At 42.9% G+C, this 24,719-nt stretch overlaps 1 protein-coding gene across 7 annotated transcripts in view; it reads left to right on the forward strand.

Moving 5' to 3' along the window:
- Positions 1–20,126, forward strand: part of PPP3CC (protein phosphatase 3 catalytic subunit gamma) — an 81,871-nt gene extending 61,745 nt beyond the window's left edge. For 4 of the 7 annotated variants that reach the window (XM_061593445.1, XM_061593443.1, XM_061593444.1 and 1 more), the window contains 11 exons: positions 1,339–1,484; positions 2,122–2,261; positions 3,041–3,118; positions 3,214–3,308; positions 4,718–4,843; positions 7,621–7,698; positions 9,042–9,068; positions 10,029–10,110; positions 11,857–11,954; positions 18,026–18,055; positions 19,741–20,126. In XM_061593445.1, the coding sequence (XP_061449429.1) occupies positions 1,339–1,484; positions 2,122–2,261; positions 3,041–3,118; positions 3,214–3,308; positions 4,718–4,843; positions 7,621–7,698; positions 9,042–9,068; positions 10,029–10,110; positions 11,857–11,954; positions 18,026–18,055; positions 19,741–19,916 (1,076 nt within the window). In that variant the 3' untranslated portion in view covers positions 19,917–20,126. The remainder of the gene's footprint in view (positions 1–1,338; positions 1,485–2,121; positions 2,262–3,040; positions 3,119–3,213; positions 3,309–4,717; positions 4,844–7,620; positions 7,699–9,041; positions 9,069–10,028; positions 10,111–11,856; positions 11,955–18,025; positions 18,056–19,740) is intronic. The other 3 variants (XM_061593441.1, XM_061593440.1, XM_061593442.1) reach the window with 3 other exon arrangements.
- The last annotated feature ends 4,593 nt before the right edge of the window (positions 20,127–24,719 follow it).

A 24,719-nucleotide genomic window follows, 5' to 3' on the forward strand; every position in this document is an offset into this window, starting at 1 on the left:
AACACCATTTGTGATAACAGTGTGTTGGTTTGTGCTATTAGAGCTATAAGCTGAAGAACTGGTGCCTGAGCTGACTTTCGTAAACTGCTTTGGGAGCCTTTTTGGCTAAAAAGTACAATATAATTTTTTAAAATAAATTTTCAGTCTTGGGCTGCTTTTCATGATAAATTTTGAAGACACCCATGCACTTGATCAGTTGTAGGAAGATTATTATTATTACTATTAAATTTTATTTATACCCCACCTTTCGGCAAAAGGCCCTCAAGGTGGCTTACAAAGAAAAATAAACACAGGTATAAAAATACAATAAAAATACAATAAAAGCAATACAATTTACAAAAATTAAATTAAATAGCAAATAACATTATCATTATTGGCACCGCCAAGAAAGAGGAGGTGGTGTTAGCGGGGGCGGCAGCTCCCAAGAGGCAGAAGGGCAACAGGCATTTGTTACAGCAAAGCTGTGCAAGAAGAGTTTGTCCTTTCTAAGGTGATCAGATGCTTCTGTTTCAAAGGAAAACAACTTGGCCTCTCAGCTAGCATACAGTACAAATCAAACTGTTTCTTAATACCTCTGCTTGCTTTTCCTGTTCTGACATGTGCTAAAGTTCCAGTATGCACTTGAATTCCTCCTTCAAAATGATGACAGTCGGCACATACCCACGGTGGTGGAGGTTATTATGGTGATGCAGCTGTTTTGGACCCTGCCCAAGATAACATGAGATGTATAATACATACTTAATTTAGAGAAGGCCTGTAAAATCCAGAGTTACTTCCAGAGACTTGCCACATGTAGGTAATTTTTCTACAGGCAAAATTGGCTTTTAGGCAGTGGTTTTCAGACTGTTCCTTGGAAACATATCTGACGTTCCTCAGTGAAAATATTGGTATGGATGGGCAAGTTTCCCTGGAAGACAACTTACCTGCCCCTCCCAACCTACTCCTGCAGTGAGCAGCTGCAGGAGTATAGAGTACATTCCACCATTCACTCTGTTTGCAGAAGGTGATGGTGAGGCCCATCATGACTGGCTACTATCCTGTGTGAATTTTGTGCACACCAAAGAACATGCCCAAGAACCTTCTGCTGTGCAGAGGGGTCGGCAGGAGATACACTGGGGATCCTTGGCAAATAACTTGGTATGGAAAATCTCTGAAGGTAGGAAGTGTGAAAACCCCTGGCTTAGAGAAAAGAAGAGGCAGGCAGTTGCATTTCTAAGCCCTGTTGAATGGTAGCCTTCTGGAAGCCTTTTTTCTTTCTCTTTTTCTTTGCATAAGTCATTATAATTTGCCATAACCTTGGGGGCAGTTGGGCAGTTCTCTCGCTTCTGCTTCCTGTAGGTCGAATCAAGTACTCGGAGCGCGTGTACGATGCATGCATGGATACATTTGACTGTCTTCCTCTTGCTGCCCTTTTGAACCAGCAGTTTCTGTGCGTACATGGAGGGCTGTCTCCTGAAATCACATGTCTAGATGACATTAGGAAAGTAAGTGATGTCTCTCTTCTTTCCACACACATGGACATACTTTGCAACACAGCACTGGTATCATGACTTCTCTTGGGGTGGTCTTGTTGGCTTGCCTGACCCCATTCTGACAACCTCCCATACCAGGGTGTTGGGCTTTTTTCCCCTTTTTCTTTTGAGGCTACCTAAGACTTGTTGAAGTGGTTGACAGGAATAAAAACAAAATAACTTTTCTCTGATCTCCCAGGTGTAATTTCCATAGGGTTGATCTTCTCTGTTGTTCTTCAAAGATAAATTGAGCAGTTGAAAAAAGAAGTATGTGTTGTCTTTAATCCTTTCAGAGAAACTATACAAATGATGACAATTTACTTATCTCTTTGGTGGGGGAGGGGGGAATGAATTCTCCCCACCTAAGTCTTCATCTCACAGAAGTTAGCATTGATATAGCCTGTAACATAGCTGCTGAAACAGGCCATGTTTAATATTTTTTTCTGAGATGCCATGTCATGGACTGCATATATCTAGCACAGATGAATGGAGGTTTTTCTTATACATAGAACCTTTTGGTATACTCTAATAATACGTTCCCCTTATTTTGTACATTTATATACATAATTGTCTCCCCACCTTTTTTTCTTTTTTTGCGTGTGCCTTCCAGTTAGACAGGTTTAAGGAGCCTCCAGCCTTTGGCCCCATGTGTGACCTGTTATGGTCTGATCCATCAGAGGATTATGGCAACGAGAAGACACTGGAACATTTTACCCACAACACTGTTCGAGGTTGCTCCTACTTCTACAGGTGAGAAACATTTCAAACGAAGCCCCCAGTAACATGAAAAAGTAGGGTGAAGCCACAAGTTGCTGTGGTCAGATCCTTCTGTCCACAGCTTTCTGATTTTTAGCTGACTTATTTATTTATTATTTGATGTGTATCCCGCCCTTCCTCTAGCAGAAGCCCAGGGCGACTTGTGGCTGTTGCAGTCTGAAAAATACAGCCTTTATTACTGCTGAATCCCTTGTGCATTTTCCCTTTTAATGCCATATGGGTGTGGCTTTCTGAGTTACTTGCAAGATCCTAGAAGTACCTAGGGGATTTCAAAAATGATAGCACACGTATGTTTGAACTGATCAGGACGTTAAAATGGTTATTTGGGTGGCTTCAGTATTGTATTGCTAGAGCCCCAGTTTCCATGAACATTAGCTTAATTTGTGGGTTCTTAGCAGACCTAAACACTGGTCTGGATTTTATAGCTCACATCCTCCCTCAATCTTGAGATCCATCCCACTCCTTGTAAAGAAAGAGAGAGGCAGTGTGGTATAGTTGGTAGAAAGTTGGAGCTGGACTGTGGAGAAGTGGATTCAAAACCCCACTGAGCCGTAAAGTTCATATGGTTATCCTGGGCCAAGTCACTGTCACAACTTAACCTGTCTTGCAGGGTTGTTAGAATAAAGTGGAATGAACTTAGGATATACATACCTTGTATGTCCTGAGCTTCCTTGGAGGAAGGATGGGAAACAGATGTGATGATGACTGCCTTCAGCACATGTTAATATTGTTTTTCAAACTTTCTTTTTCAGTTACCCTGCAATTTGTGAATTTTTGCAAAACAATAATTTGTTATCTGTGATCCGAGCACATGAAGCCCAAGATGCTGGGTAGGTTCAGAGTCACTTTTTAGGTCTTGTGTTTGGCTTTGATGTCTTGTGTGTATTGCAAGAGGAACTTGCTTATCCTCTGCTTGCTTTTCCAGGTACCGAATGTACAGAAAGAGCCAGACTACAGGTTTTCCATCCCTAATCACAATATTTTCTGCACCAAATTATCTAGATGTCTATAACAACAAGGGTAAGATTTTGACTGTGTACCCAGGATGCCAGTGTTGGGTAGTTAATAATCCTTCCTTTATGTCTTTGTGTGTTCCCATTTAACGGAATCTCTAGCTCTTGCGTATCTCATTTTTCCTTCTGAATGCTTGATTTCTTTTAAAGGGCATGGTTTCTGCTTGAGCATTCTGTCAGAAATATTGGGGCCCAACAGATTTGCAGAGCCAACCCCATGAAAGGGGAGAATATAAAGTACACACCACCTAGGGCCCTCTGCTCCCCCCTCCACTTCCCTCTACCTCAACAGCTGCCACTATTTCATACCTCACTATGGCTGAAATTCTAGCCTGGCCTGAAGATTCTTGTAAAGGGGAAGTTGTTCTAGTGCTAACTTGAAAACACAAGGAGCTTTCCTCAGCTTTCCTTACCTCATTTAGAAGAGCAGACTTCACCCTGGTGCTTTTTGTCCCACTGGGCAGCATCTTGACACGGTGGCTGTGAGTTTGGTCTGTACAATACCTGTGAGCCAACATTATTCTATTGGCTCAATCGTGGTGCTATCCTGTCACCTTGGGCCATCTGAATCCAATACTTTGCTATGGTTCGGTCTCCCAATTCTTTTGGCCAGACACAGAAGTTGTGTCATCAGAGAGAGGTTGTTGGAACTTGGAGCAAGGAAGACTGCATTCAGAGCCTTGCTCAGCCAAAGGTTCACTGGGTGACCTTACTGTCTCTTGACCTGACCTTACTTAGCAGGGCTGTCAATGAGGAAACAAGGGGATAACTCACATAATCCTGATCTCTTTGGAGGAAGTGTGGATGCAAATGTGATAAATTCAGTCCTGGAAAGATGGAATAAGAGTCAGTTGTACGTAATTCCTGTGAAGCTTGTATGTTGGAGATGGTGCTTGTTCCAAACTAGTTACTGGCCTAGTTTGGACTTAACACTAAACCATAGGTTAGCATTAAGTGCACAAGCCTGCTGCCTTCTCCAGTGTGGACACAAGGAGGAGATAGAAAGCATCTGCTTCCGTTTTCAGCTAACTGTGATTTGTCATTATGTCTGAATCAGGAATTGCAGTTAGTTTTTACCTATGGTTTATCCTATAGGTGGCCATGCTAGCTGGGGGTTATGGGAGTCAGAGTTCTGTCTCTGACTCCCATCACATCAGGAAGGCCACAGGTTCCCCACCGCTATTGTCTTCATACAAGGTAGGATTGTGAACTGTAATCTGAAGCTGGCTTGTTTGGACAAACCATAGTTCTCGTTAAACCAGTTTGTCCTGGTTCAGACATAGTGACAAATCAGAATGTCTGATTTTAATAGGGGCTTCTTTACATAGCTGTATCACTGCATTTTCTGAGATGTATAAACCTGGAAGACATAAGTGAAATCAGCACTCTTGTAATCTCTCTCTTGTTTTATTCTAGCTGCTGTGCTGAAATATGAAAACAATGTCATGAATATCAGACAGTTCAACTGTTCTCCGCACCCCTACTGGCTTCCAAACTTCATGGATGTTTTCACATGGTCTTTGCCTTTTGTAGGGGAAAAGGGTAAGAGGAAGATTGCGCAATAAAATTCTTGATAGGAAAGGCAATTATCCAAGTAGCAGGATGATGGATCCCCCTGGTGTGGATAGGATGGGCTCAGCTGAATGTAGCCCCAGGCTGTGTGTTGCTGCCCTAAAGGGGGAGATATTTGGGGATTTTGCTAGCTTGATGACTGCTGAAGCAAAGGATCTAGAAATGTGGCCCTCAGACACTCTTCTTCCTTTAAAAAAAAAAAAAGGAAGTGTCTGGCCATTATTGCTGCAATAGGATTTTTTTAAAGTCTCCGTTTCAAAAATCAAAGTACCGATGGATGGCTATTTATAGCAATCATGTAGCGCTTTTCAGCTAAACAGTCTTTAAACCCTACTCAGCCATGAAGCTGACGGTGATCTTAGGCCAGTCGTGCTCTCTCAGCCTAACCCACGTTCACAGGTTTGCTGTGAAGATAAAATGGAAGGCACAATATGAGATGCATCAAGCTCCTTAGGACAAAGTCAAAATATAAATGTCATAGATAAAATAACCAGTTTACAATGAAGAATTATTTTATCAAAACAATGAAACCACTCTGGGCTTCTTTGGAAGAAAAGGCAGGATGTAAATTTAATAAATAAATGAATAAAACTTTAGAAAATCTGTCCATAAAACACAAACAGAATAATTGCATGACTTTTACCTGTCCCCCTGCTATTTAATCTCCATTGATTTTCCCTGTTTTTCCTTTCCTTTCCTGTTTGCTCACCACTTCCCCAGAGTTTGTCAGAAAATTGTAAATTCTATGGCAGTCTGGATTCTGGAAGCAACATAGATTATTACATAAACCTAACTTTGCATGTGTGTATTAGGTTTTGAGTTAAAGGCCCTCTGTGTTTAGCAATAGACATTAAGGCTGCTGTTTGACTTGACTTGCTCTTCCTCCTCCTCCTCTGCTGCTTTTTCTTGTCTCCTAAAGAAAGGTGAAGACTGATTCAGTCTTGGCCCCAAGCAGCTTGGCTTAAAGGTCTGCCTCTGCCCTAAAAGGGATTTGGCCATGTTGCTCCCTCTTAGTTTCAGTTCTCCAGCTGTTAAAGAGGGATAGCACTTTCCCAGCTTTCAGGGATCTTGAAGATAAATGCTGTAAAGCCTTTGACCTTTAGGGCATGCCTAATGTCCTCCCAACATTTCATATCCTATAGTATACACATTTAGGAGGCTCTGGAGCTGTACCAAAGCCTGCACTGAATGAACATTATATCAGAATAATTAGATACTTCTGCTTTGCCTAGATAATTTAGAGACACTTTGTGAATAAATAATGATAAAGCATGGAAGATATTTTCATTTGTGATGGTTCTGGTTGCTGGGGAGGGGCCATTGCTGTATATGCTTTACAGAGTAATAGAAGTTAAACGGCAGTGGGGGCCCCGCCTTAACTAATTTACAATCTAAATTCTAACAGAAGGAGGGAGAGAGGAAAAAAAGAGGTGAGGAAAACAGGAGATTAATGTGCATAGATGCAGTTGTGCATACATGATTTTTGTTTCAGTTGGGTACAAGGACTAAATGGTTGTTCTAGCATTTGTTAGATTATCTAACTTAAATTTCATTTTAATTGAATATTTTATTGTCTTGCCAAAGGCAAGAAGTTTGTAGGATAGAGACAAAAACGCACAAGTAGAGAAAGTTCAAAGCTTTTATTTCAGAACAGGCAAGGAAACGAAAAGGATACAAGACGCTATCAGCTCCTGAGCAAAGATGATCTTATGTCCTCGTTTCAGTTGTTCAAAGCTCCAAACAGGCAATAACAGATAGTATCCATGTGGTGGCCAACTAGAATTAATAAACAATGATAAGACTAAGGATATGATCATCACAACAGGTGGGATTAATCAAACTGCAGTACAAGCCTGCACTAGGCCAGGGGGCTTTTGTGTATAAATAAAGCTCCTTGGACTCTGTCCAGGGACCTTCAACACAGATCTTGACCACAGCGGTGCTGTGTACCTGTTGGCCACCACCTGGAATCTCTCCATTGTTGCTATTTGGAGCTCCCAACAACTGAAAGGAGGACATAAGATCATCTTTGCTCAGTAACTTCTTGTATAATTTTTGTTTCCTTGGCTGTTCTGAAATAAAAGCTTTGAACCTTCTCTACTTGTGTGTTTTTGTCTCTGTATTCTATGGACCTCTTGCCTTTGGCAAGACATTTACATATGTGTGTTAGTTGTTACCCAACCTGGATCTTTCTGCATGTAATGTCATATAGGCTTGGTTCATATCTAACACCAAAGTGGTTTTTGTTTTGGATTGGGTTTTTTGCCATGTGAGCAGTCCTGCTTTTCATACTGTCTCTGGTTCTGTTGTGCTCCAATTCATTGAGTTCTTGCTGGGGAATTTGTTTTGGCTTCCTCGGGATATAAGAACAACCATAAGCAGAAAATATGGTGCTTGGGCTTAAAAATTTGAACTACGCACAAACCATAGTTTGCTTTTGGCATCTGAACCAGTAAACAATGATGTGTGTTTGCCCTCCAAGGCTGCACTACAAATAGCAGTCTGAAGTTGGTTTGAAATCCCAAGTTTGGAAGGCAAGTCCACACTGCGTATTGCCAATTCAAATGTAATGGCAAACGCTAATTTCTGTTTATCGAATTGGGGTGAGTTTGAGCAACAGGAATCATGCAAGCACAAGGTTTATTCACGTAAACTACAGTGTGTCATGTGTGAACCAGCCCATTCACATGCTGCAGCGCGCACACAAAATCTCTAATTGCATGCTCATTTCTCATTACTTCTTACAGTTACAGAGATGCTGGTTAACATCCTCAACATCTGTTCCGATGATGAGCTCATTTCAGATGGAGATGAAACATTGGACGGTAACAAAACTTTTTTATGTTTTCAGGGTGGGTTGGGTTTGGTTGCTTTCAAGCAGAGTATTGGAGGAATTGACATTCAGTAGTGGATATGCAGCCTTAGCACCTTTTTGTTCCCATCTCTTTCATTCATAGTTTAAGCACACTGTCTTTGGCTGTTTTACAGACTTATTTCTCTAAAGCAAAAAGAGCTACTCTGCTCCTTCCCTCCACCTGCCACCATGGCAATTTCCTACATCAGTAACTAGGTATTTGTAAAGATGTAATGAAGGAGGAAGGGAGAGTTAGAAAGAGGAAGCCTGACCAGAGTGAGCACCACACTTGCTCAGTTTCCATTTATAACTGCTGCTTCTCCCTACTCTCCAGTACAGGTTGATGGAGTTGTGAAATTGGCTAGGTCAGCTTCTAGTCCAGTCACTTTCACTCCTAAAGGAAAATGTACATTTTTGACCACAAGACCACCTATGTGGATATGCACCCCTCCTTCATAAGATTAAAAAAGTACCCCTCAGTTCTAGAAATATTTTGGGTGGCTCGGGGAACAGTTGATAATCACCGGTACTGTTTTATATGCACCTATGACAGCCACATCAAATGTACACATTTCTATTTCTATTGCACCACAGCTGGTCTTGCTTCTGGGGACTTGGCTTTCCCAGGGTACAGCCTGAAGCACTTTAAGAGCCCACATAACTAGAGAATATTGCAGGAATCATAAAAGCTGGATTGGCAATGATTGCTCTACTCTGTTATACCAAGCTCTCAAAGGCTGTCGTCTGTACCCAACAGTGTAAAGCGTGCACTGTTATATTAGTGGCAGCTAAGAGTGCAGGGAGTTGTTTTTGTGGTGATACAGCTCATTAATAGCTGAAGACCAGTTTTCTGGTAGTATCGCAGTAATAGAATTTCTTTGCTGTCTTCCTAGATGGAACACTAGCAATTATTGCAAAAAATATTGGCATTTTGTGCTGCTTTTTTATCATTGGTCATGGGATTGGCCTTTCCATCCTTTTTGCATAATTTTCATGAATAGAGACGATCCCCTCATTTCTGGCCTTTGCTAGTAATTTTTACGTGATGCACCTAAGGGGTAGAAGGCAAATTGATTTGTCCACCCAGAGTTTGACAGCCAAAGTAACAGTATAAGAGAGAGATTTAGCTAAGTGAGAAAGAATCAAGTGCAGAAGAGAACTCCAGCTGGCCCAGACCTAACCTCTTGCCCCATTGCACTTTTTTTTAAAAAATGTTCTTCCCTCCCTCCCTCCCTCCCTCCCATGGAAATTTAAATTTGTTTCTTCTATCTCTATCTTCATTTCCTTGTTACTTGGTGCCTCCTCTCCCTGAAGATAACTACATTTCAAGCTATCCGAAAGGTACCCAGATAGAATTTGCTAAAAGCTTAATTCTCACTGCCTGTGCCACCAGATTTCCTTGGAGTGGATTTTGAAAAGCTGACTAGTTGGACAGTCTTGCCATTTCCCCCCTTCTCCCCCTTCAGTTTTAATATGAACGTGATGCATTTGGTTTTTGTTTCTTTTTTAACCCTGTTGTGTTCCACCAGGAACCTGAATGACGGGGGTCACGTTTCTCTTTGACTTTTGAATGCAGCCACCTTATGCATGGCTGATCCATTGGTGCATGTCAGATCTCCGTTTGGCTTGTCCTGTTCTTAATGCATAGCTGGGCCATTAACAGAAAGATGATCTTAGCTGAGAGGAGATGTATTTATCATTCAGTTTACTGTTGAGCCCCTCTCCCCAAACACCTCCATGCTTTTCAGTCCATGTTTGGTCTGTGTAGTAAAAGGGAGCGTACCCTACCACATTGTATTGAATGAAGGCTCAAGCAAAACCACAAGATTCCAGTCCTTCCTTTGTCCATGCCAAAGGTGGTGCTTGTGTGTCTGCTCTCCCTTCTGCAAGCACAGCATAGCATCCTGACGTTTTCACCCTCACTTGGTTTTGTCAGTGTGTTCTTGCCTTGCCAAACTGTGTCTCCATGGCTGAGTCATTCATGTTACATCTCATCTGTAGTGTGGTCAAACATGTTTTGGGAGGCGAAGAGGTCTGCCTTTCTGAGCAGTACTTGTCTTAAAACTTCTGACGGTCCTACTTTTTCCCCCAGTTAAACTTCTTGACTGTGTGTCATTCTGTCTATCACCTGCTCTCCCATTCTGATCATTACCCTTCCATGACTGTGACTGATGGAAATTAGCTGCAAAGTTGTAATCTGATTTTTCTTTCCTAGAGCCAAGCAGATGCTTCATACTAGCCTTAAGCGTTTTCCTCCCTCATCTTTTGAAACCCTTTTTTGATTTTCTTTTCTTTCCTAAGGAGGCACAAATGCCCGTAAAGAGATCATCAGGAATAAGATCAGAGCCATTGGGAAAATGGCACGAGTCTTTTCAGTTCTTCGGTAAGTTTGCTCACTCCTTTCGCCAGATTCCCCTGACTGTACCAGTTCAAAGAAATTTCCCCTCAGCTGTGTTTGGTGAAAGAAGTGGCAGCTGGTTTTTGACTTGCACATCGAAATCTTTAAAAGCCCACAGCTATGTGGGCAGGACTGATTTGTGTCAGACTTTCACCTGGAATCAGCACTCTCCCAGCAGGGTACCAATTCTGTGGGAAAGGCCCACAAAATCACTGGTTAACTTTTAAATGCTAGTGCCATGCCATGGGCAGAACTCATAAAAAAGGTCTCCTATAGCAGCGCTGTAAGAGACGTAAAGAGGCACCAAGGTTTGTTTAGGAATTTTTAAAAGTACATCTTCTGTCATGTTGGTGAGCGAATAAACTATGTGGGCTTTGGGTTTATCTTTTTTTTGTTAGGATCAATGGATGTGTTTCTCACCAGATTTGGCTGTTAAAGGTGGCTCTACATCATCAGTAGTGTCTGCTGTGACAGTGGCTCTCCAAGTTCTCAAGGCAGAGGACATTTCTCATCATCATTATTCCTTTTAATTCAGGGGTGGGGAATCTTTTTGGCTCAGTGGGTCAGATCATTATCTGTTCCCATTTATCCAGGCCAACTTTGACAGGTGGGCGCACCCGACAACCAGCTTGGGAATTACAGCAGGAGGGGCTTTGCCAGTCCTATACGCCACAGAACGCTGAATATGGAGCTGACAAAGCTGATTTCTGAGGGACCAGCTGCATTACCGAGTTTCCCACAGGGAGCTCAGCTGAACTAACTGATCCAGTAGGCTTGAACTCACTGCCCATCAGCTGATGGGTGGTACCGTCAGCATTGCTTTCTACAGGGATCAGCGCCCAACTGAGTTCCCCACAGGAATCCTGTTTGTGTAGCTGATCAAGCTGTGTCTCTACCTGCACCACACCTGATGTCGCATGTGGGGCAGGTGGCTGTGGTTTGGGGAAAATGGCCTCACATGCCAAACTGGGACTCAAGCTGAGCCAAATGTGAGCTGCAGGTCAGGTTCCTCACCCCTGTTTTAATTGGAGTTGCCAGGGATTGAACTGGGAACTTTCTGGAAGGTATTCCAGGCCTTCCTCTTTCAACAAGCCTTTTAAGTTTGAGACCTTATCCCAGTCTGTGTCTGTGCTGGAATTGCTTTTTAATATATTTTTAAACCTTTTTTTAAACAATATGTTTTTAACGTTTTTTTAAAAGATGTCTTGAAACCTTTTAAAAATGTTTTTAAAGGTGTTTTAATGTATTTTAAAGTCTGCTTTTATGATGTTTTAAAGTGTTTTTAGTGCTTTTGTTTGCTGCCCTGGGCTCCTGCTGGGAGGAAGGGCGGGATATAAATCAAATAATAAATAAATATTCAATGCTAGTCCTACTCAGAATAGACCCATTAGAACTAATAGACATGACCAACTTAAGCGCATTCATTTCCATGAGTCTACTCTGAGTAGGACTTAGTTGAATACAACCCTCTGCATCCATGGTCAGTGCTGTGTCCCTGACCTACTGTCCCTCCCCTGTATACAAACTCACCTGGCCAGTAATCCCTGCTCTAAGTGAACCTGCATGGCTTGTGTATTTGCAAATATAACTCTTGCTTACACATTGAAAATGTTTAGCAGTTCACTAAAAAGCTCTTCAGTGTGCACCTGAGTAAAAGTAAGGGGTGGGACTGTTCTGATGCGTCCTTGTCTTTGTACTCAGATATAATTAGTCTCTTTGCCTCTTTTTCAGAGAGGAGAGTGAGAGTGTGCTGACACTGAAAGGCCTGACTCCCACAGGTACTCTGCCCCTGGGAGTCCTCTCAGGAGGGAAACAGACTCTACAGACTGGTAAGTGCAGGAGAAGCCAGGCCCTGTTCCTCAGGTATTTTTGTGCAGAGTAAGATCTGATGTGATAGTTCGGCATGTGACATACTTTAAGAGATCCTCCAGCCTTTTGGTGAGGAGCTAATATTTTCCCACTGCCACATTAGTGATTGGAGCTCTGCCATCAAAAAGATGGGCCTTAGATGTACCCATGAACTTCCAGGTAATATCCTAGGCCGGTGGTTCCCAAACTCTTTTTCCCCACAGATCACTTGAAAATTGCTAGTGGCCTTGACAGATCACTAACCTGCCTGTTGTAGCAATTGTAATGTGCTGTGCTAGATGCTGTATGATTTTAAATTGTTTTTATAGCTGCTTTTATATCTTAATATTTTATTGCATTGTATTACAGTTTGCATTCCATAGAATTCAACTTGGAATACAATAAAGTATAATATAAGAAATAAAAGAATCAGTAAAAATACAGCTAAAATCAATATTAATATTTAATGTGGGCATGCCACGGACCACCTGAATGAAGCTCACGAACCACAGTTTGGGAACCCTTGTCTCTGAAGCTGCAAAAGCGGTGCTGAATGAATCTTAGAAGAGAATATTAGGAAGGACAAGTTGAGTCTGGACTGAATTTGGATTGTTTTAATAGAAACCTGGCAAGAAATCTCATCCAAGGCATTTGTATAATGTTGTTATAGCTGGTGATCTTGTTGGGAATAGAGGCTTGAAACGTGTAGTGTTCTGGAGTCTGTTCTTTGTAACAACTCTTCAAATTTCATCCCTTTAACAGCAGTTGCTCTTTACACTTCTGCTGCTGTATTGAGAGCATGCATGAATACCATCAGTCTTCTTTTTTTGGTTCACTCCTGTACTAGCCCATCTGTTCTCAGTGCTGACATTGAAAACTAACAGTTTTGAGATTCTGTTTCTGGGTAGGTTTTTAACATGAATGTTTGTGCTGGTGTTTCAACTTGAGTGTGTCCTTTTGGGTGCTTCTCAGACAAGTTAGGCTGGAGTGCAGGGACCAATGTTTAGGATGTGTTGATCACTCTCTCCTTGCCTTTTTATGTCATTTATGTCATTACTGTCCTTCATGGACCTGCAGCTAGTCTATGCACATTTCCCAGCCCTACATACACCCCCTTCCTCACAGAATTGCGGGATTGATTCAGAAATATATAAAAATTAAGCTTAGGCAGTTTCACTGATGCACCCTTGAAGCTCTATCCCGGGTGCTAAAACTGTGAAGCAATGTCTGGTTCCTAAGCATTCTTTCCTACCTTCTAATATTGTGCCATAGCCAAGTTTAGCGTCTACTGAAAGAGCTGATGAAATTGGATGGAATCTAGGTAATAGAGGACAAGGGAGATGAACAACTGTCAGGAAAAGAGAGACATCACAAGACTTCTGTTGAGATCAGTTAACTCAAAATTTGAGGACTCCAGAACACAGTCAATCACATCTTGAGGGATCTGAGTCAGGGATTCAGCTTGCACGCCACCACCCAGCATTGGCCAAAGAAGGGAACTGCAGGGGGACCAGCTCTGCCTCCAAGGAAGCCTTTTTGTACCAAGAGGTCAGAGGAGGTGGGATAGTTCTCTTTAATCTGTCTAAAGACTCCCAAGTCAGATGTGTTTATGGGTCTGACCAATAGGAGATTCAGCACTTGCCACTTCTTGTTAGCTGTAAGCTGCAACTTCCTTGTTTTCCCCTGGCCTTTGCTTCATCCTGTTCTGAACTCAGCGGGCCCAAGACTGATGCACAAGCTTATATCTCTTGAATGCTGTATAAGTCTTTGTACACAAACACATGCAATATAGTGACTCATCGTGTTGTGCATTGTTGGGATGTCCTTTTCCTTTTGAGAATATCGGTAGCAGATCACACAAAGAACCACCCAAAAACTTACCATTCTGTGAGCACCCTCTTCATGCAACATGATTTTCCTGTACAGATAACACTTCCCCATAGGAAAAAGCAGGAGAAAACGTGATGAAACTATATGCTAAAGGTTACAAACACCTCCCCTTCTGAGATTTTTTAAAATAGTCACTGAATATTTGACAGCTGTTTCCACCCAGAATAATCTTCAAGGTCATTTACATAAAATAGCATGCAATTAAACTTTTGAAACTGTAAAAAAAATTCAGGAAAACATAAGCTAAAGCCGCCTGCATATTTCCTCCTTATTTTGGAGAAGGTCATTCCTTTCCAGTGGTATTCAGTATTGACTGTCAACAGCTGATACACTTTTGTAATTAACACCCTGCCAAAATAAAAACAAACAAGAGATGCCACCAAATATAAAGAACCCAAATGTTGTAATTTTGAGATAAAATTGCACACGCAGAATCTGACCAGATTTGAAATTTTGGAAAATTGTGGATATCTGCAAATATTCTTTCAGTTCTAGTGTAAACCTGATTTTGTCACATGAAATACACATGCACATGTGCAATGAAATGCACACATGAACTCTTCCAATACACCGTGCTTGCTTTTTCCTATGTTGAAGTGATGTTGAGTTGGAAAAGCAAGTAGAATATCCCTAAAAAGTATCAAATTCTCTTAATCTGCTGAGGATAGCACTGATCAAACTTGCAGTAAATCATTGTAGGTCAGCTTTGGGAGAAATCATGACTTGCTGCGGGCCAGGAAATGAGTTACAGCAACATGTCTCTCTAGAGGGAACCCTGTAATCTAGTGTTTTAATCCTTTTCTGCTGCCAGCCTTTGAGCTTGTGCATTGAGCCAGCTGATTTTCTTTCCCATTGATATTGGATGACTTCCTGGTATATTGCAAAGAGGTTTGCTCTGGCACTTACTAGCCTTGAATAAATTTCTCACATATGCGAGGAAAGAATATTGTAGGAGAATCTTCTGTGGTCAAAGGAAGTAGTGATTTTCAAAGATGAGGAGCTTTCTTTTTCACAGAGGAAGGCCAAACTTAATTTTGCAGGCAGTTGAATGCCTTTCCTCTAATGGAATAGAAAGTCGGCAGATGAAGGCATAGGTGTCAAGAAGACCCTTTGCATCTGCTTTTTGTAATCTAGCTCTATGTTTAACACAGAAACGAAGGTCTCAATGTTAAGCCCTAAATGAAATGGGGAGCCTCTCACCAGTGATTCTCAGCTCAGGTAGAAAGACTATTTATCACCAGTAGTTACAGCATTGAGGTGCAACTCAGATAAATCCATGTACTTAATACCAGAGCATTCAATCATAATCTCCAACACTCAGTAAGAATTTTTAATACCCTTGAAGGTAGTGTCTGGATATGCCAGCTCTGAAAACAATCTGGTATGGGAGCTGTGCTTCAGCTGAGTTTCAGGAATGTCTTGAGGATGATCAGATGCAGACTCAATAGATTATGATGCTCTGCAGATGACAGAGTCCCACACACAACAAAAGGATCTGAATGTCTCATACTGAATCAGTTTCTAGTTCATGAGTCTGCAGCTTTAAGTGACCCACAGCTGGATTTTTCTGTAAAGCCTCTGTCCTCCTGATCTGCATTCAGTGGAATACAGCTGCAACTTGGATTTCCTAATACAGGTGCACACATTTGCGCCTCCACCCCACTCCCTACAGCACTGGATCCTGAGTACAGTTCCTGAATGCAAGTACAGCTGAGATCAACTCTTTCTTGTTGGTATTGGGTTATATCAGGGGCAGGTGTGTAGTTGTTGGGGTCTTAGACCCTTTACGTTTTTGGGAGCAGAGTCCCAGTTGGGTCCCTATGTTTCTAGCATCCTACGAGCCAATCACTATGAAAGGGGAATGTGTTAACCATTGAGAATAGTCTTCTAACATGCTTCCTTGTTCTCTCCTGATTAGAGCAAATCAGAGTGAAAGGAGGTGAGTCAGCCACTCAGAAGACTCTTTTCAGCAGCTAACGCACTCCCCTTTCATGCTGATCGGTGTGTGGGGTAGGTAGAGATTTGGCTGAATTGGCTGTGTGACTAAGTTCCCTTGGGGAACTCGATTGCGTGGCCAATCCCTGCAGAAAGCAGGGTTGAAGTTTAAGCCTGCTAGATTGGCTGCACAATTGGGTTCCCCATAAGAAACTCAATTGTGTGGCTGATTCCTGCAGGAAGCCCTGTGCCAGCCCTATTCTCAGTATTGGGAAGCATTGGACTGGCCAAGCCCTCTGTCCTGCAGCTCCCAAGCACCCGACAGCCAAGTGGCTGTCAGTTGCATGGGAAGTGCTAAGCAACGGACTTTGGTTGATGGGTGGTACAACGCATCTGTCCGTTATCTAATATAATAATGATGCCAGGTGATTGACAGGTGGATTGCCCCTGCCACCTGCCAAAGTTGGCTTGCGGGGGTGGGCCGAAAAGATTCTCCACCTCTGGGTTATATAGTGTAAGTATGAGCCACAGCTAATCTGGAGGCATGGCACTTGTGGCCATGGTTTGCTTTGGCCAAGGGTCACATGCTTGTTTTATGCATTGTCTGCTGTAATAGTGGTTTCATTACTCCAAAGCACCATCCTTTTCCAAGCGGTAGCACCACCATGGATATCTTTCCCAATTATTTAAGATTTTTGTTGCACTTAGATTTGATAAAGACCACTCAGTTGAATTGGATTTTAACTGTGCTCCATTGTGGTTTAACAAGAATATATTATGGTTAACTATTGTATATGCATATGGGTATTATGAGTGTTATAGTCCCATTGAAGTTAATAGACATGACTCACTTAGGTTCATTAATGTCAATGGGTCTGTTCTGAGTAGGACTTCGTTGAATGCAACCTTTGTTTAAATGATAATTGAATACACACTTTTATATGTAATTTGGTCTTGTTAGTGGTTGAATTGTGTTCTGGGAACCCTCATTGTGTATGGCTGTTGATGGATCCAGTTCTAATAAGGTACTTGGAAACTCACAGGCAGGGTGTGAAAGCAAAAGCCCTTCTTATTTTGATGTATTCACAGACAAATTTATAGGACCCTGAAGATTTCATTTAATGATCATGGCAAATCAGAAATCACATCAGTCATATTGTCTGTGGCAGTTTGGAACCATGCAGGCCAGGATGCAAGAATGGCCCACAGATGTTGCCTAGACATGATCTGTTTTATTTATTTTAAAAGTTAATTTGTTGCATGTTGTGCTCGAGAAATATAAATTTTTTAAAAATGCTCTAAAAATATAAATCAAAGCTAGGGGATCAGAGCTCAGCAGAAGGCACTCTACTGAAGCGCTTCTAAATAAGAATTGTTCTGTATTGTTTCTGAAGCAGCTGCAAGGATATCTGTGGCTGAGGGCTGAGGCGACCTGGTTCCAAAGGCAGGAGCCACAACCAAACAAGCTATTTGAAGGGGCACACACAAGCCCTGTGCAGGCTAAAATATCTGTTCCATAGAGAGCTACTTGCCTTAGGGGGAATCCAACTGTAAAGGCAAAGTAAATGCTTTCCGATGGCAAAAGCTGAGGATGTTGATTCATACTCAGAAAAGGTTGCTCTTTAGGCATAATACCCTTCTGGGAGGTTGATAGGGTATTACTCATATTACCCTGCTTCGTTTAAGTCCAAGCCTGAGGAGTAGAACAGGCAAGCTCCATGCTACTCAGGCTCTCATTCAATTGTAGAAAGCGGCCTAGGATTAGCTGCTTGCTTCCACTGTCACCACTCTCCTTCACTTACTTCTCCATGCCAAGACACTTCTCTGAAAAATATATTTCTTGGCTGCACCAATGTGCTGCTCACTGCAGCTGTGGCCATTCAATGCAGGGGTGTGCAAATAAATGGGAGTGTGTGGCTCATGGAAGAAGCTACCTATAGCATAGCTGTTGGACTCCAGGTTTTGCAAAAACTAGCCCTGCCATTCTCTGCTCTTTTTTAATGGGTCTTGGAGTAATGATGTTTAGCAGTCCATTCAGGGATGAGAACCATGACTCCTTTCTGTCTCTCGGCCCTATTCCTGCCATCCTCTTCCACTCGTTGTCTTCACATTCCTCCTCTGTTGGGACTGGGAGGGTTATAGGTCTCAAGCAACCATGGTGATGTTAAAGTTCACTCACTCTTTTCTGTCTTCATTTTTGCATGCCACTGTTCCTTCTGTATTGCAGCCACAGTAGAAGCGGTAGAGGCACGGGAAGGTATGGCTAGAATCTTGCGAGAACTGTGATGGCTTGTGTGTTTGCTAATCTTCCCCCACCCCAAGAGTTTTATTATCAGCAGTACAAAAGCTTTTTAGTCTTGCATCACCAGAAGTGGAGGGTGAGGGGCACTGGCCTGGCACCCTCTTCACCCCCTGGGCCCATCCACGTAAGAGCCCAGGGGCGTCCTTCTAACTCTCTACCCACTCCTATTGCCCTGCCAGCTGGTCTTCATCATACTGCTGGAACTGGGAGAGTTGAAAGACTCATTAAACTGCCATGATGATAAAGTGCTCCATCCTGTGGGCATTTTCCTTTATGCAGACCAAGCCCACCATTCTATGTTGGCTTCATGGTTACTGTGTGGGATTGTTTCCCTCCCTTTGGATGTCTAGGTGTGCTGAGTTACTGTAACAGGATTGGGACTGACTCAGCCTCTGTACGCAGACTTGGCTGCTGCCTGTGGTGGAACGAAGCAGCATGCAAGTTGTGTTTCTTGTGCATCTGTGGAATAGCCTATATCAGTGATGGAGGGAAGCTGTAAAACAAAACAATCAAGTTGAGGAAGGCTGGCTTATATGAGAGAGAGAGTGTGTGTGTGTACCCTAGAATTCTGTGCCCTCAAAATAACTCACCATCAAAAGGGCAGCGCAGAGCTTTCAGCTGGTCTTGAACAAGATAGCAGAATGTTCATCTTGGTGACCTTGCCAAGCATGAAGCTGTTCCAGTGTTCACCTTTTGCCTTCCCTGTGGATGGTCTTGTCAAAGCTGTAATGTGGGATTAACCAAATAGATTTACTTTTTCCCCAGCACAATCATGTGTCTGGAGATTGCAATCTTAAGAGGAATTTACACTTGGCAGCAAAATTAACTGTTCTAAATTCCGCTAGCTCTTTGTTCTGTCAAAACCAGTCTGGAAAAGTAAATGTGCTCTGCTCTGGAACTGTTGGAGAGCACAAGACTATCCCAAAGGGTGAAAGGTTTTGCCACACCTGAGGCTTCTCTCTGCATTCCATTCCTGGTCATGCAAGATTAACAAAAATATGCTGCCTTTTTGATCCAAAGATTAGTTTATTCTCCTTTTCCTTGCAGTGTTTTTTGTATGTGGTGTTGTACTGAAGTATGTGACTTTGATTTAGTCCTCACTATTTTTGATTTTATGTTTTTCAGCTTTCAAAAATATGCTGCTGTTTCATGGCACTAATGCCTCAGTTACTGAGCACATGTCTGACCTAATTCTGTTTCTCCCAAGATTAGACCAGGAATTGTACTGAGTAAAAAACAATACTAATGAAATTCCCTTATAGGAGTACTTTTGCCTAAGAATTATTTAGGCTAGAGTCTTCAGAGAGCTGAAAGTGGTTTGAGAGGGCATCTGTTCCTCTGTGTGCGTGCGTGCGTGCGTGTACATGCATGCGTGCAAAAATCCTTCTTTCAAAACAACTTCAGCTCTAGGGGAAAAAAACATTTCCAGCTTTACTTAAAGAGATGTCTTTTCACATTGGGGGTATAATAGCTTGCCCTATCCAGTGCTTTAAAAAATTATACTTCTTCCCCAAAGTCAGACACCTGCTCCATAGACACACCTCCGCTTAGTAGCAGTATGGCGTGTGTACACATTTCAGCAACCAGGCTTGGAAGCTCCTTCCAATTCCCTTTTCCTATTCTTTCTCCCCCCACTCTAGCCATCCGTGGATTTTCACCACAGCACAAGATCCGCAGCTTTGAAGAAGCCAGGGGGCTGGACCGTGTTAACGAACGCATGCCGCCACGCAAGGATTCAAAACACCCAGATGGGCCGGTGAACTTAACCTCAACAAACTCTGCGGAAAAGAATGGGATGGGGAAGAAAGCCCAGTAACAGTTCAAGTGCTGCCCAGTCTGTATCACTAAAGGATCCAAAACTTAAATGAATTCTATTTATTTATTATGAAGGGAGAGGGGAAGGGGGGGAAGAAACCAACTTAGCCTGGAGGCACGTCCATTATGCATCAATTCTGTAAGAGAGGTGACCGTTTTGTAAGTTTTTAAAATTTTATGTTCAATATATAAAGTCATCCTTTTTTTAAAATTTAGGAATGGGTCTAAATACTAGTACATCTATAAAGTGTTGTTCTGTACAGATGGCCCATCCCTGCCAAGTGGGAAGGAGCCTGTGCATTGGGGGGTGGGATGGGAGGGAAGCAGGAACAGCCCAGGGCAGCTCTGGTGTCTGATTTTCTTGAAACCGTTTTAAGTTATCCTCATTTTTTAAAAGTGGCAACTTTCATTTGAAAGGAACATTTTTCTCCTCCCAGATTTTGCTGTGTTTTCTTCTATTTTGCCTGCATCTGATGCTCCAGCAGTTGACTTCCATTAAAGGCATGTTGCACAGGGCAACTGGTAAACTCTTTCCTTTTTGGAACCCTGTGTCAAGAGGCCAGTGTTGTATAGATCAGTTCCAGATGAATGACCGGAACTGGGGAATGAGAATCTCCCTTCTCCTCCCTCTGCCCCTTCAGATGTCCCCATTGCTTTCCCTTCAGGAATCCAGTTTCAGCAGAGTAACACATTCTCTTGGAATAAACCAGTAGTTGGGTTGCTGAATACGATCTTGCGGTCTCCATTCATCTGAAAGCATCGCACTCTGGAGTTCACCCAGCTGGTTGCTTGTGCTGTTTTGTGAACATAACCATATTTGACATGTGCTGACATCACACAGGTGGAATTTATGTCAGCGTCTCACACGCACGCACGCACGCGCACACACACACACACACACATCCCTCCACAGATTGTCATGGAGTCATGACCCTAATGTGAGCAGCTGTGCAAGATTAATATTTTAGGAAAGAGGTCCTTTTCCCCACATCCTACTCATCTCCCACACTGCATTTCAGGAGCTCTGTAATGCAAGCCCAGTACAAAATTTCTCAGTCACTTGTTCACCCCGGGGCTGCCTGCTTTCCCACTTCAGGCCTTTAGAACTATCTGGGTAGTTTGGGAAAGTTGAGCTGCACTGGTGCCCTTCCTTTTATTGTGCCACCTGCATGTCCAAACGGGGGTATTCTGAGTATGCTATGTGGGACAGGTAGCAAAACCTACAGAGGCGATGAATGGTGCTGATGGGGAGTTCCGCTGGAGGGGGTGGGAAATGAGTGAGCATAAGCAGACATGGAAAGGGCCCCATGTCTGGCTTTTGCATACTGCTTGACAAAATACTCTTGGGCTGAATATAAAAGGCTTCTCAGTGATCTCCAGGGCACAGTCAGCTAGCATGAACTGTTGATATCCCAGCCTCTGTAATTAACTTTCTATAGGATGCTAAAGTCGTCAGAATTTTCATGATCAAAACATTTCCCATCTGCATCAGCGCAAGGGTCTGGGAGTCGCACCATTTTCTGTCCACACTGTGGTTTGTAGCCAACTGAAGTCCTATTCAGGGTAGACCCATTGAAATTAATGGATCTAAATTAGTCATGTCCATTCATTTCAATGGGTCTACTCCATTACTGAGGTTGGATACAACCCTGCATCTCTCTCCAGATCAGACCCAGAAACTCATTGTACTCCTTTAAGAGGCAGCATGGCTGAAGAGGGAGATTGTTTCAGATTTGGAACGGGAAACACCACTGCTTTCTATTTTCTCATTACTGCATACTCTTAAAAGTGACAGCCAAGAGTTGCTTCTTGCTATATGTGGAAAGGGTTTTGCAAGCAGGCACTGGTCCCTCAGCAACTCCGTGGACATGTGCCTGGGAGTCCAGATGGGCTAGGGAGCCGCCAGAGTGTTTAGGGATGCCATGTAAATTGTGCAGTTTCCTGGTTTGCATCTGGCAAACCTAAGCCTGTCCCTTTTGCAAAGGATAAAAGACCTTTGGGTGGGTTCTTTTACACTTCTCTTGAAGTGTAGTGAAGACAGAATGGATGGTTTGGCAGAATGTCTCGGTCCTGTTATTTTCCATATATTGTAAAAACAACCAAGGGCTCTACAAATGTATGAAAAATGTTTACTGCAAACTGAAATAGGTGGCCTGTGAATAGAGGTGGTGATGTGCCGTGCCCGTTTTGTAATGAAGGCAGTATGTTTTCTCTGCAAGAAGGAAGTCGCAGATGGGTGGTGTTATAGGGGGGAAGCAAGAGCGACAAAGCTTAGGAGAGCAGTTACATGAATTTCTGCTCTTTTTAAATGTGAGTAAATGGCCAAATTGCATTGCACAGGGAAAATCTGTAGAATCGAGGAGAGGGAGTTGTGTAGTAGTAAAGGTGCTTGATCAGTAGCTGCAACCTTGTCTCTTCATCCTTTGAAGGATGTTTGTTTCGGGGCTGAGTTGGAAGCAGAGGGATTAGGTTATAACGTGCTAAAGAACAGCAACTTAACAGATGTGCTTTGTAGAAGGGATCCCTGAGTGTGAGTACTGAGACTATTTAGTTTTCTTTATTGTAACTTTGATAGAAACCAGGCATTGGTGATGGTTGTGTTTTTCCCCCCCATTGGAAATTGGTGCCGATGCCTTCCCCCTGGAGCATCCTCACTTAGTTCAACCATAGTCTCTTCCTGGCTCTGTTTGTGATATGTTTGAAGCAGTCTTCCGCAGGCTCTTCCTTCTTCCACTCTCTTGCAACGTAATGGCTTAAGCAAGTGGTACAGTCAGGCAGCACAGAGGTGTCATCCAGAAGGATGGCTCTTACCACAGTGCTGCTGTCCTCTTTTCACTTTTGGATGTAGGCTTTACCCTGTTAATAAATTTCTCAGCTCTCAGTTAAGAATTCTGAAATTGTTTGTATTTCAGAGCAGATGCAACTTTGGGGTTATGTACTCGTTGCTATCCTTTTTACATGGGTGGTTGCTTTGAAACAATGGAAATGTTTGTTCCTCTTGACAATGAAGGAATCTTATTTGTGTTAAAACTGTGCACACCTCTTAAGGCTTCTGTTGTAACTCACTCTGACATCTCTTCTGTCAGAAGAGTGCAGATAGGAATCCCTTCAAGAGAGATCTCATATTTCTTACTTGGTAAGCTGCAGACAATCTGGCCTTAGCTGGAGTGTCTCCAGTTCTTAAATGGCAAATTCTTATGAATCAAACAGTTGAAGGAGTTAACACCTTTGCGTGTACCTGGCTTCGCATTGTTTGTTGCTACTCCTTTGGGTTGCTCTCATGACATTCCCAGGAATGTATAAAAACTTCTGCCCATCTCGTTGGGCTTCTGTGCATGTCTATATAACATGTGAATGACAAGACCTTCAAGGGGAGTGGGCGTTACTCCCATGCTATGTAAATACACAAGTAAGCCCAACTGTGTGGGTAGAAGTCTTTCTATAGCTCAGGGAGCCATGTGGAAGGCACCGGGGGGGGGGGGGCTCTTGTGCAGCGGGACTGTTTCTGGGCCACCTTGTGTAATACAAATAATGCTTGGCTAGGAGAATCTTTTTTTTTCCTCTTGGAGTTGAGAAGATACTGTCATCACACTTCTCTCATTCATCACCTTTTAGAAGTTTATATTCTTGGCAACGGTACATGCCCCTTGTCACCACTAGACAATGGTTGAAACTTTGCACATGTACTGCTGATTTGTTACAGGGAGAAATAGGTGGGCCCTCCTCTTGGCACGTACTTGCAAACTTGCCCAGTATTTCCTTCCTTCATCTCCTCCTGCATCTCTTTGTTCCCCATTTGAGTAAGAGAGTGGTCTTGAAATAAATGCATATTGCACGCTAGCAAAGCTTTCCAGACATGTGGTGTTGCTCTGTTGATCTAGAATGGTTCATCCATTGGGCATCTTTCATGACTGCAATGTTCTGATTAGATTAAATTTGTTTGTTGAGGAGACGGAGGTGCCAGAGGCATGATGTTTGTTGAAACAGCCATGCCAAGCAGCCCCAGCCTCAGTTGGGGCAACTGTTCAAAGGAAGTGCAGCTTTTGAGGAAGGAGGTCCTGTTTGGGATCTTTCCTTTCCTTTCAGGATCACTCTGACATCTGAAGAAAAAACTATTCCATGTTCCATGTACAAAGACATAACTCACTGACTGTCAGTCCAAGCCTTTGCTCTGGTTGCCAAGGGAACAGTGGCACTAGGGCTTCTTTGTTTCCTCAGCACAGTATGCAATTTGGGGGGGGAGTTAAAGGGGAGAGTGGGTGTTAATTACTCTCCTGATTAGCTAGTACTAACTCTGTGTTGGGTTCTCAACTAGCATCTCCATTTTTCCCATTGAAAGAGTGAGCTAAATTCCTGGTGCCCCGAAAATGGAAATGCACTGTTGAAAACAGCCTCCAGTATTCAGCATTGAAGTCTTGTGCTTTGTTTGCCTGCTATTCCTTTGACCAGGGCAAGAGGGCTGCCAGGCATGACTGCCCCTTTCTCGCATGAACTTGACACCAGCTCTCTGAGGCCCAGTGCCAATAAGAGATCTCTTAATCTATCAATCAGGGTTCCCTCTTAAACCAGAATTTTGAAGCTGATGAGAGAACACTGGTAAGTGTTAACTGTGGTTACCAACTTCACCTTTAAATAGGGATGGGGAACCTGTGGCCTTCCAGAGGTTCTTGGACTCTGACTCCCATCAGCCCCAGTCAACATGGCCAGTGGCAACATCTGGCCAGCCACAGGTTCCTCATCCCTGCTTTTAACCTACAATTAAGGACTGTGTGTGTTTGTAGAATGTGCACGTGAAGTGGCAGGG

This window comes from Rhineura floridana, chromosome 12 (genome assembly GCF_030035675.1).
Source record: "Rhineura floridana isolate rRhiFlo1 chromosome 12, rRhiFlo1.hap2, whole genome shotgun sequence".
Taxonomy (NCBI): domain Eukaryota; kingdom Metazoa; phylum Chordata; class Lepidosauria; order Squamata; family Rhineuridae; genus Rhineura; species Rhineura floridana.